This window comes from Arachis duranensis, chromosome 3, assembly GCF_000817695.3.
Source record: "Arachis duranensis cultivar V14167 chromosome 3, aradu.V14167.gnm2.J7QH, whole genome shotgun sequence".
Taxonomy (NCBI): Eukaryota; Viridiplantae; Streptophyta; class Magnoliopsida; order Fabales; family Fabaceae; genus Arachis; species Arachis duranensis.
The window spans coordinates 130,407,652-130,420,690 of NC_029774.3; the positions used below are offsets into that span (position 1 = coordinate 130,407,652).

The window sequence follows — 13,039 nt, forward strand, 5'->3', positions numbered from 1 at the left end:
AAAGGAAATCACCTCACTAGAAATCTTTGGGACCTGTCGGCTAGAAGATGCTAGATATGCCAAAAAATTTGCATTTCACATTACAATTATACAAGCTAACTTACTGTTAAAATGATGACAGGCATAGACAAACAAACTAATACCTATTCTAAGAGTATTATAATAATATAACATGGATATCATATCAAACAAGTCAGTAATCACTTGATGATCCTGGGCCTATTAGCGTGTGACTTAGATCTGGTGCGGTTAACCTTCTTTGGAACATCTGTGGTTAATGCATACATCTTCACAGCGAACAATTCCTCCGGGAATCCTCTCTGATCCTGTTACAATTAAAAGCGGATAAGAGACTCTAACGATAAGGCTCCAACCTTATTTTTATATAAATACGTGTCCACGAGAAATAAATAATATTAAATGACGACAGGACGTGGCTTGACATAGTGGAAAAGTGCATAACTAATTAAGAAAATCAGCATCTGGAAATAAATACCTTGCAAGGTTGAACTATGACATATTGACAGCTTGAAATATGATACTTTTGTTCTAAGAGATAGGCCAGGAATTTCACAAAGATTTGGAGGGCCAACAAGAATATTATATGTTAAGCGTGTCTCCATTAAAGGGAAGTAGAGATGACCAAGTGGATAAAGGATTAAAGAAAAACATCTTGGTTTATTGACCTTTTTGGCACAGACGTGTTAAATTAAAAAACCTCTAAAGGCTACTTATTATTAAGTTATAATGGTCATAGTTGAGCATCATCAAACATAATTGAAAAAATAATAATATATCTAGGAAGCATTGGTCTAGTTTATCTCCAATCTCTAATATAACCAAAACTGGAACATTAAAGAATACTATATCAAAAACATTACTGAGGCCGGTTGAGCCTCGGCAGGCACATTTGGTTTTGAATACCTTTGATTTGTAGACATGCAATCCACATCGAGAAAAGAGTTCCTTGAAGTACAAGTCAGATCTTGTAACGCTTCGATCTTCATTATCCAGCACAAATCCTGCAAGGAGCGAAGTAGAATCCAAGATCCAAAACAAAATGGTAAACTTTCAATTTCATGTTTCAGATAAATAAAATGACCACAGCCACTGAAATTACTAACATCATATGAAGGGTCAAATAGAGTTTGGGGAAAAATCAGAAAAAGCAACAGAAGAGAAGCTAGAAACTTCAAAGTTAGATAACCTATATTATCTCATGCAATTTTTAAATAGATATATTATGTGCTCAGAAGCGGACAAAAACAGTTTTAACATGTAATCAATTATTCTCTTGGACTGTTCTAAGCTGTATTATATGACTTTGCCAAAAACGTATCATCCAAAGAAAATGTGTTGTGGTATCTCTTAAGTCTTAATTCGGTCAAGGTTTGGGACTTTGGATATATACTGTATAGATTTCAGAACAGCAAACTAAGCAAATTCTTTGTCGAATGTTATACATGAAGTTAATCATTCACTGTGATCGGAGGGGGAAAAAAAAGCACCAACAGTAAATTACCACTTCTAGCAAGATTCTCCTTCAAGATGAACAATCCACCTGGTTTGAGGCCAACCTAAAGAAACGTTAGTCAAAGCCATTAGCATGGAAACATGAGACAGTAGTGACAAATTTTATAACTTCATTCAGTACATGTGAGATATAACGGATATAGTAGACATATCCTGCATACTTATGTGAATAGTGAAATTAATAGAGTGGAAATGATTGAGTCCACCAGTATTCAATTGAGACAGATATAATAACTTCAACTCAACAAACATCACAAATGTACAAATTAAATGAAATGCAAGGGTTAAGGAACACATCAAAGTTATAAACCTTCAGTCCACAATATCATTATGATAAATTACAGATGACAGAAATATAGATGATGGTTTATTCTGTATCTCTGAACAAAGAAACAGAGAGACTCACTCATAGTGAATACCTGAATACATCATATACTATTTATAAATGGTAACTAAATTTTTATTATGTTATCTCATCCAATAAAATATTGCAAGAATAGCTAGCTAGTATCAAGGCAAACCACATATATGTTAAATGCCAACCAAAAATGACTGATGGATAAATATGTAGACTTAAGTAAATCTATAATTCTACAGAACCTTCCCTAATTCAAATTAATTGCATCAAATGTACTGCTGGAGACACTGTAAATGCTCTGATTCCAGAGTAACAAATATTAATAAAACAAAAAAGAGAATAACTTACCTTTGCCCTCTTGAAAAATGAAACAAAATCATCATCAGTTAGATGACCAATACACCATTGAATCCATATTACATCATATCTTCCAGATTCTGGTGTAAAATCCTACAACAGGAAATGCAAGAGCTGTTAAATGATGAATAAAGTAATAAATCGGCTTTGAGACTATAACATGTGTAGTTGGCCAACAAAACATGTACTTATCTATCATGGGCACAAGGAGGGAGTATGGGGGGAGCAATCATTAAATACCTTAAGTTGAAGTACACATACCTGAAGAGGAACACAATAAAAATTAACTGCTTTGTGAGTATCTGAATTCATATGATTTTCAGGGCCCAAAGTTTGACGTGCAGCCTCTAAGAAGTGTGATACTGGCTCAAGAAGATCAACCTGAATTTTTTTAACAAGAGAAAATTTAGGGGGGAAATTGTTCAATTACTTTAAATATATCAAGCTTGAAAGAGTTCCAAAATGAACTTTAAATCTATATTTTATCAGTAAAAAAGTTATAGACACATGACATCTGTAAGAGAGGCGCAGTCAAGCAGATATGCTAGGCATATAGATTAAAACAAAATAAGTAAAACCTAAACTGCATTACTCATGAGCCAAAAGCACAAAATTAAATTAGGAAAAGATGAGGAGAGGAAGAATGGGGAAAACAGCCACAGACATTGGCAATTTTAGGCCATGGATATCAGTAACATCAAACTAAAAAGGATATATGCTCCAACATTTATCTGTTAGTTTAAATATGCTCCAACTAATTGTAGCACCAATAACAATTAGTTTAAATATGCATCAGTTGATGGATTACAAAAGAACACAAGTTGCTACAGCTAGAATCAGACACAGTATATAAATGCAATGCAAGGATGAAAAAGTCTGACAGACCTCATTGAAGTGTCTTATTAACAGATTTTTTGTAATTCTGCCAATGCCAGAGGAGGAGTGAGTACCAAGAGCAACAAGTGGTTGGTGTCTAGCATCAGCTGGAAAACGTTCAGACAAAATAATCTTCAAAAACTCCTCACTGCATTTGATATCAGGTTCGTTGACATTTGCAAACCCTCCCAATACCCCATCCATGGATGCCTCAACACCCTGCTCACACAATCCAGACAAAGCATAAAAATAAAAACAAAAAATCACTAGAAGCACTCAACACTATCCAGTAATAGTTCACTCATAACCTTCCATGATAAACCCAGTAAGAAAAAAGCATAAAGGAATTGAATTTAGCTGAGATATCATTGAAGAGAATGGAGGAAGGGTACCTCCCAATAGGAGACGCCGTTACGGTACCAAAGGGTCTTCTTATTGGGGTCACCGGCTTGCTCGGTCCACATCTCGTCGGGGCTCTTGAATTCACGGCCATCAGAATCTAAGCCGGCGGCGTCCATGCACCTAATTCGACGGTTTGGAGGGAAAGACACTGAACAACGATGACTACTACCACCACTCAGACTCACACAAGTGCGAAAGAACCCAATAACAGAGCATTCTCTATTACTAAAAGCCCAATATGCTTTCATAACCTCCATCCAAATCACTCGCACTTTAGTTTTATCAACCCAACAAAAAGCAAAAAAAATAAAAGTAAAAAATTTGATGTACTATTCAGTGGAAATATCTCAAAAGTTATATACAACTAAGGACTAAATCCCCATTTTTGTTCCTGAGATTCACGCGATTACTCATTTTGGTCCCCGAAATTTAAAATTACCTATACAGGTCCTCCAGATTCAAGTTTTGGCACCAATATAGTCTTTCGACTCTTTCCGGTGATGATTAGGCAAATGGAGTGCTGAGATGACACCCTTCCTGTCATGTTGGACGCCTGTAACGGCTAGTTAATGTGGCGAGGGTTGTATTTGTATCCAATTTAGTCCCTTTTATTAAAACTTTGTCATTATAACTCAGATAAATAATAAGATAATTAGGGTTTCATGGACTAAATTGGATACAAATACAACCCTCGCCACATTACAGCGTCCAACGTGACAGGAAGGGTGTCATCTCAGCACTCCATTTGCCTAATCATCACCGGAAAGAGTCGAGGGACCATATTGGTGCCAAAACTTGAATCTGGATGACCAGCATAGGTAATTTTGAATTTCGGAGACCAAAATGAATAATCGCGTGAATCTTAGGGACCAAAATGGGGATTTTAGTCACAACTAAGAGATTTTTGTAATAACAATTGACATTGATTAAAAAAGGACTTAAATTTACGCTTTTGTTAAATAAATTTTAAGTCTTTCTCATGGTTTAATACGCTTTTGTCTTACAAGAGTTTATTTCATACATAGAATACACAAGGATTAGATATAAAATTATCTCTAACAGTGTGTATTATTTATACACCTAGATATTGACATGCAAAAAGGAACCGAAAAGAAATATTAGACATACAATATCATTTCTATATTTCTAATGCTAGTTTGAATTTATCTCTACATAGATAGAAGTATATATTTAACAAGTTATGTCTTGTGTCCCTTAAATCTATGGCCTCCATGGGATCTTGTTATTGTATGATTTGCAGATGGCAAAACAAGGGTAGCCTTGTAGGCTCTGGCAATGCTATTAGATATGAAGGCCAAGCTCGGTTGCTCACTGTTTGATTGGTCTATGCACATTAATCCAAGGGATACAGCCTGTTTAACTTGATGAAAACTAGTCTCACCTAGTTCCATTCTCTCATCAATCATCTGTTGCAACTCTTCATGATCAACACTTCTCATATACTTAATGAACCCACTTGCATCCCCTTCAAACTCCTCTTGAACCTTCCTATTTAGTATCACTTCCAGCATGAATACACCAAACTTGCATATATCTAAACCAAATAGAATAAATACTGATTAGTGATTACTAAACAAGCTATAAAAACAGTTCTATAACAATAATAATAATCAAAGGGGAAGAAAATAAGAAATTATGATTGTGTATGGTAATTGTTTATTAATCTTACTTCTTGTAGTACTAATGTTATGATCTACAACTTTGAACCTTGAAATTAATGGTTCCAAATCTTGAGTCAATAGCACACTACTTGTGTTGAGATCATAGTCAACTTGAGGCCATTCCTCCTGCAGATACTGCATGCATTCTACAACTCCCATTAACACTTTGACTCTATGACTCCATGGTGGTGGAGCAGACTCTGATAATAACCACATTTCAACATTCTCCTTTCTTGTCCATTCTGTGATAACAGCCCTGAATTTTCTGCTCTTACACCACCCTAGAACCCTAACAAGGTTCTTGTGGTCTAACTCAGAGAGCACCTTGCATTCTTCAACAAATTTACGATATCTCTCCCTTGATATCTCATCCCAATACATCTCAATTTTCACTTGTGTGCCGTCTCTCAAGACCCCTTTGTAGATGTGAACAACATCACTCTTCCCTACTAAATTCCTGCTTGAAAAACCAGATGTAGCCGCGTTTAGAATTGCAGGTGTGAAGGTCCTTCTTCTTTGAAGTTTTCTCGGAAGAAAATCAGGCCTTTGAAAACAAACCCATGCTAAGAATATCACAATCAGAATGACAAGGATGGGAAAACCAACCAATAAGATCACAACCTTCAATGTGAAGAACCTTCTGTGATCCAAGAGTGCACCAGAATGAAGAAAACTTGAAGAATTAAACCTTTTGAAGAACTGTGAATCAGATAGTTCTTCACTCTCAGAGAAGCAGTTATAGGATAGGTTAAGGAAAGTAAGGTTGGTGAGAGGAGAGAAACTCTGAATCGGAATATCACCAGAAAACTCATTAATGCTTAAATCAAGAGCATGGATTTGAGTGCAATGAAGAACATCAATAGGAAAATTCCCCTTCAAAGAGTTGTTTGACACATCAATGGAAACAATGGTTAGGGGGCAATACCTCCAGAAGAATTCAAATGACAAGTAAAGAGGTGCAATGTTTGGACGGTTTCTAAGATCAACTTTGGGGAAGGATTCTATGCAAATGGGGTTCTTTGATTCATTGCAGAGATGGCTAGCAACAATGGTGTATTTGAATATTTCATCAAAGTTCATGGGAGTGGAACTGCAGTACCTAAGCGAAGGGTTATTGAGACAGTTTGTCATGATTGTGGAGTTAAATTCTGGAGGTGGATGCAAGTTTTTTAGGTCTTCTAACACTGTTCCACATAGTGTCATGGTGCATAACCATAACCATGATAGAATATAGAGGAAGCACGTTGCAGAAATGGTAGCCATGAATGAGTTTAGTCTTCTTGGTTTTCTTTTCAGTTTAACAATTATTACTCAATTAACGTCCTAATAACGGTTGGCAAAGAAAACTGAACTGCAAACAGGGGAATTTCATGGGAACCAAAAGAAGAAACATTTATTAGTAATTAGTAGGACAATAAAAAGAATAAACAACGGAAGAATGAGTAAAATCCTACTTCCCCTTGTGTTGCGAAAAAGTTTGGGAGAGACTTTGGGAACCATACTACCATAGGGATTCATAATTATCTTTTTATTTTTCAATGCATTTATTTATTATTTTTTAATTATTACTAAAATAAATAAATAATTTTAGATATAATAAATATGAATAAAACTCTACAATTAAATAAAATATTTAATCGTCAACCAATTATAACTCAAATGGCATAATCTCCATATATTTACTTAGAGGTTTCAGATTCAAGTCTCTCTCCTAACTTTAGAAAAAAATATATTTAATCAAGTCCACCCAAATTGTTGTACACCTTATTTAAAATCAAAATGCATCAAAATTACTTAATGATGCAGGAGCAAATCCAAAAGNATTATATAATTTTATTTTTTGTCTTAAAATTAGAGTAAATAATTGTCTTATATAAATAATTAAATCATTAAACTCAAAATTGAGTAACAATCAGAAAAATATTATTGCCAATTTTTTTTAATAAAATTTCAAATCCTCAAACCTTTATAAACTATTTTTTCTCTTTTTTAAATATTTTTCTCTTAATTTTCATATTTATTATCAAATAAAACATACTTTAATATTTATAATAACTAAAAAAATTTATATATTATAATACATACATGAAAGTAAATTATTTTAAAATTTATTTATTTTTTATAATATTAAAATTATAATATTTTAAATAAATTTATTAAAATAATTATATTTTATTCATAAATATATTTTAAATGCATATAATAAAGTTATTAGAATAACTTATTTATAGCATTTTTTTAAGGTAAATAACATAAATAAAATAAATGACCTCTAATGTTACGTAAATATTCTAAAATAAAATAGTCTATATGCACATGTCCTGAATGATTCTATATAAATAGAAGAATTTACATTTTTTAGTAGTGAATTGAATCAATTGGATCCGATTTAGTAATAATTCTATATTAACTTTAAAATATAAATATCAATAAAAAATATTTTTCATTTGAAATCAAATAAAATATCTAAAAATAAAAAAAAATTTAATTTTTATATTTTAGTTCAAATTCCAGAAAAATCTATATTTTTATAAATCTGTGAATTTAAAACAGAACAATAAATGATTTCTAAAAATTTATTAAAAATTATTTTTTGATTCATTATTAGCATTTAAAAAATCATTACCAGAGTTTTTGATATTAAAAAAATTAATATAAAGTATAGCCTTCTTTGACTATTATCGAATGATTCGAAAATTTGAGGTAAACGAGGCTCTAAAGCAGATGAAAAATGGCAGGACAGTAGGACCTGATAATATCCCGATTGAGGTTTGGAAGGGCCTTAGAGAAAAAGGCATCAACTGGTTAACCAAAATGAGATTTTAAGTTCAAAGAAGATGCCTGGTGAGTAGAGAAAGAGTACATTGGTACCTATCTACAAGAATAAAGGGAATATACAAAGTTGCGAAAACTATAGAGGAATCAAGCTCATGAGTCATACCATGAAGTTATGGAAAATGGTGATAGAACAGAGGCTGACAAAAATAGACATAAATAACAGAGAACCAATTTGAATTTATGTCAGACAGATTCACCACCGAAACGGTATACCTGTTAAGAAAGATGATGGAGAGGTATCGTTGTAATAAAAGGGATCTATATATGGTGTTTATTGATTGGAAAAAGCGTACGATAGAGTGCCAAGGGAGGTCTTATGGAAGGTTTTAGAAAAGAGGAGAGTAAGGATCACATATATTCATACAATTAAAGACATATTTGATGGGGCCACAATTAGTGTGAAGACTCAAGGTGGTGTGATAGAGAAATTTTCTATTGGTATAGGATTACACTAGGGATATTCTTTAAGTCCATACTTTTTCACATTAGTCTTGGAAGTACTCACATAGCACATCCAATAGCCTGTGCTATGGTGCATGCTTTTTGCCGATGATATCGTCCTTATGGGAGAGTCAATGGAAGACCTAAATAAGAAGTTGAACTTATGAAGAGAAGCTCTAGAAGTGTATGGTCTGCGCATAAGCCGTAGTAAGACGGAATATATGGAATGTAAGTTCGGCCTGAGAAGAAAAAACCCTAATATAGAAGTGAAGATTGGCGAAAACATCTTACGAAAAGTTAAAAATTTTAAGTATCTTGGGTACATCATATTAGATAAATAGAGAGACGTGAACAGGATGTAAATCATAGGATCCAAGCAGATTGGTCAAAATGACGGAGTGCATCTGATTTTATATGCGACAAAAAAGTGCCTTTAAAACTTAAAGGTAAATTCTATCGCACTGCTATAACATCGGCTATACTTTATAGTACAGAGTGTTGGGTGGCTAAAGGGGAACACAAACATAAGTTGAGTGTGGCAGAGATGAAGATGTTGAGATGGATGAGTGTTCATACCCGATTGGATAAAATAAGAAACGAATATATAACGGAGAGAGTTGGAATAGCATCCATTGTAGAAAAGCTGGTAGAATTGCATTTGAGGTGGTTTGGACATATGAGAAGAAGACCGATAGAACACCCTGTCAGGAGGGTGGATGAGATGGAAGATGGATAAGGGGTGAAAGGCAAAGGAAGACCTAAGAAGACCATCCATGAGGTAGTCAAACGAGATCTACACGTAAACGGTCTCTCTTTAAACATGATACATTACAGATATCAATGGCATCATTTGATTCATGTAGTCGACCCCACCTAATAGGACAAGACTTTGTTGTTGTTGTTGTTGTTGTTGTTGTTGTTGTTGTTGTTGTTGTTGTTGTTGTATAGCCTTCTAAGATAGCATTGGAGTTAAAACTTGAATAACGGTTAGTTATACAATATAAAATAACCAATTATATTTATACGATATGTAATTTAATTTGAGAAATATTAAAATACTATATCAATTAAATTATCATTTAATTTATGAAAGTAAGTATCAAATTTATTGCTTTGACAACGTTATTTTTAAATCAAACTTGAATTTTTTAGAGCATAATGTTATCAAAGTATAAATTTTTTTATTTAATTTCACAAATTAAATAATAATTTAATTGATATAGTATTTTAAATTTGGATTCGATCACTACTGATACAACATATACATACTAAATCGAATTTAATTGATTCGATTTACTACTAAAAAATGTTGAATTCGATCACTAATGGTACAATATATACATGCTAAATCGAATTTAATTGATTCAATTTACTACTAAAAAATATAAATTTAATCAAATTATATAGAATCATTCAAAACATGTATATAAGCTATTTTGTTTTAGGATATTGGTATAATATTAGAGGCCAATTAATTTATTTATGTTATTTATCTATTTTTTATAATATAAAGAATAAAAATATAACTTACCGTCATAAAAATATAACTAATTAAATATATTTTATCGAATCTAAAATTGAAACAAAATTATAAGAATTACATATAGTAATATATGGAATAAAATTTATTTGTCCTCACTTAATAAATAAATTTGACCCCACTTTAATATTTTAAAATCTATCTCTATTTCCATAATATACAGAAAAAAGATCTCACTATTTTATAATAATATCATATTAATTACAAAAATAATTAAATAATAATAATAATAAATTATTAAAAATTAAGTTAGTAATTTAAATTTAAGTACCAAAAGCATAACTTTTGTATGCTCTCTAAAATTTTAATTCTCTTCTCTTACTGTTCGTTCTTAATTTTTTGTCTCTTAGTAAGACTCATTAATTTCATTCTTTAATTTTTTTTATTCAATTAAAGATTTGTTTTTATTTTTTTATATTTTTTAATTCATTCAATTATTTTGAATTTTATTTTGTAGTTATATTATTATATATTTTTTTATTACATGCTTAAATATTATTGAATAATAAGATTCATTAATCATTAGTAATTTAAATTTTAAAATACAGTAATATTAACTAATAAAAAAGAGCAGTTAAAATGAAAAGTAAGATCTAAATATACTAATATCTATTGATGTTTCTTCTTTTGAAATTAGCTCTAGTTTTGTTAGTAATAACGACATCAATTAAAAAAAAATTAATTATGAATATTATAAAGAGTCAATTTCATAATCTTATAAGAAATAAATTTTTAAATAATTATTTATTAATATATATAAAAAATAAAACATTATAAAATTTAAAATAACAAAATTCTAAGTTATGTTATTATTTAAATTATTATATAAGTGTTTTAATTTATTAGTTAAATAGTTAGAAGATTAATTATATTTTATTATAATAAAGTATTATAAAATTATTATTATGTTATATATATTTTGTCCCTACTAATAAATTTTTTTTAAATCCGTTGCTGTTATAAAGATGAGCAGGAAAAAAAAGCGCAGCAACAATAACAGCAATAAAAGAACCACTACGAGAAGAAAATTTGCGAAGAAGAATGAGGAAAAAGGCGAAATTTACGTTAGTGGGATAGTTAGAACGTATATTCACGCTCTCGTTAATGAAGCTGATTTTTATTGGGTTTAGACTAATTTAATTGGATTTAGTTGTTAAAAAATTTATATGTATAACAAAACTGAATTATAAATATTAAGTTAAATAAAATAATTAATTTGAGTTGATCTAATGGTCAACTCACTCGTATTTATCAGCGACAGACTATTAAATAGAGCTAAGATTCGCGACGAATTAAATGTTATGGTCTCGGTAATATTATTCTTATAGTGTTATTTAATTATTTCGCTTACTTATATTATTCTTTTTGTATCCTCTTTACAAGTTATATTTTTTATATAAAAACAAATAAAAAATATAAATATATGCTATTACCATAAAATATATATAATATAGTTTAATTTAAATGTATTTTATAAATATTTTATATAATCATTCACTTGTATTCATTTTTTTAAAAGATAATTTATATAATTAATATAAAAAATAGTTATTTTTACTGATTTAGTATTATGTAATTAGTACACATGTAAAACTGTTTGTATTGACTGTACATAAAAAATTATATATATTTAAGTATATCAAAATATGATGTAAATATTATTTTCCATTAAAAAAAGATAAATAAAAAAATTATACCATTCTACATTTAAAATATATTTTGTATTTATTCATATTTAGTAAAAACATTTATGTATTATTGTATTAATAATAACTTGATCTAGATATTTTTTAAGATGTCTCTAAATGTTAACATATTTTGTCAACCGAAATATATGTATATCTACTTAATACTTTGTATTTTTTTTGTTCTAGGCCTTTGTCCCTCTCCCATATACAAAAAAAAATAAGAATATATATATTTAAATACTACTGTGTATATTAGAAATTTAAGAGTATATATATCTCTACAAATTTTGATGTGATCTTCATTAAAATAAATTAGATTTAATTTGATCTGATAATTTTTAGATTGAATTAGAAGCATTTTAAACTTTTAAAAACCTTTTATTTTAACTATTTTTATGAGTATTTTTTATACATTATTCATATGTTATTGTTTTAAATAATATAAATAAAATATTTAATATAAAAAATAATTTAATAAATAATATATTTTTAAAATTTTTTACTTTAATTTATGGATTTTATCACTATTCAAAACAGATCAAATAAGAGAATATATAATAACTTAATAAATTAAATAAGATAGGTAAAATTCAATCTAATAAAATACTAACTTCTACTATAAATAGAGATAACAAAAAATATGTAAAAGAAAAATGATGTAACGGAGATAAGAATGAAATTTTGTGACAGACAATGAACAGTGTGCTTGGATATACAGTGCCAAAAGTGTCCTATGAGGAAAACTGATCTAATGCAGGATTCACGAGATCAATTCACATTTTCTTGGATATTTTGTATCTTCTTACACTGTATATACACGGTATTCTATAATAATTTTTTGCTCGTCTTCTTTTATTCTTCCAAACATTTAGATTCTCATTCTTGTAAACAGATTTTTGTTAACATAAATTTTAAATACACATTTAAAGAGTACTTACAAAAATATTGTACTATTTTTTTAAAATATAATTTTTTATATTTTTAATACATAAAATTTTTTCAAATTTTCTATTGTTATAATTAAAATGTACTCTTAGAGTATAAAATNAGTATATATATACAAGCAAAAAAAAACTTTTAATTAGGGACCATTATAATATTGAGACTTTGACAATTTTTTTTAACCTTAACTAATATAAATATATTAAATATTAAATAAGTATATATCATAAATTAAATTTTTATACATGAATATATTTTTTTAGGAGGACACCAACCATCAGATAATTTTTTTAATTTTTATATTAAAAAAATTAAAAGATAACATAAGGTCAAATGATGAAAACAATAGTTCATCTCATAAATTATCTATCAATCCCCTAAA

At 29.5% G+C, this 13,039-nt stretch overlaps 2 protein-coding genes across 2 annotated transcripts; both read right to left on the reverse strand.

Annotated features, from left to right (window-relative positions):
* Positions 1–57: 57 nt before the first annotated feature.
* On the reverse strand, positions 58–3,782 carry LOC107481711 (alpha N-terminal protein methyltransferase 1). The gene is made up of 7 exons (XM_016102009.3): positions 3,517–3,782; positions 3,134–3,343; positions 2,510–2,629; positions 2,240–2,341; positions 1,523–1,577; positions 925–1,022; positions 58–326 (listed from the first exon to the last, which is right to left on the reverse strand). The coding sequence occupies exons 1-7, from the start codon at positions 3,772–3,774 to the stop codon at positions 201–203; spliced, it is 969 nt and encodes a 322-aa protein (XP_015957495.2). The 5' UTR covers positions 3,775–3,782; the 3' UTR covers positions 58–200.
* Positions 3,783–4,725: 943 nt separating this feature from the next.
* Positions 4,726–6,471, reverse strand: LOC107481514 (probable serine/threonine-protein kinase At1g01540). Its single transcript, XM_016101797.3, has 2 exons — positions 5,217–6,471; positions 4,726–5,081 (listed from the first exon to the last, which is right to left on the reverse strand). The coding sequence occupies exons 1-2, from the start codon at positions 6,469–6,471 to the stop codon at positions 4,726–4,728; spliced, it is 1,611 nt and encodes a 536-aa protein (XP_015957283.1).
* Positions 6,472–13,039: the final 6,568 nt, after the last annotated feature.

What these genes read in the sequence shown, in the direction of transcription:
- LOC107481514 (XM_016101797.3), bottom strand. Translation starts at nt 6,471, where the DNA reads ATGGCTACCATTTCTGCAACGTGCTTCCTCTATATTCTATCATGGTTA. An exon ending in TAACATTAGTACTACAAGAA is followed by an intron (nt 5,082 to 5,216) that starts GTAAGATTAATA and finishes TATTTGGTTTAG; the next exon opens with ATATATGCAAGTTTGGTGTA.
- LOC107481711 (XM_016102009.3), bottom strand. Translation starts at nt 3,774, where the DNA reads ATGAAAGCATATTGGGCTTTTAGTAATAGAGAATGCTCTGTTATTGGG. An exon ending in CATTTTTCAAGAGGGCAAAG is followed by an intron (nt 1,578 to 2,239) that starts GTAAGTTATTCT and finishes ACGTTTCTTTAG; the next exon opens with GTTGGCCTCAAACCAGGTGG. An exon ending in GGAGAATCTTGCTAGAAGTG is followed by an intron (nt 1,023 to 1,522) that starts GTAATTTACTGT and finishes CGCTCCTTGCAG; the next exon opens with GATTTGTGCTGGATAATGAA.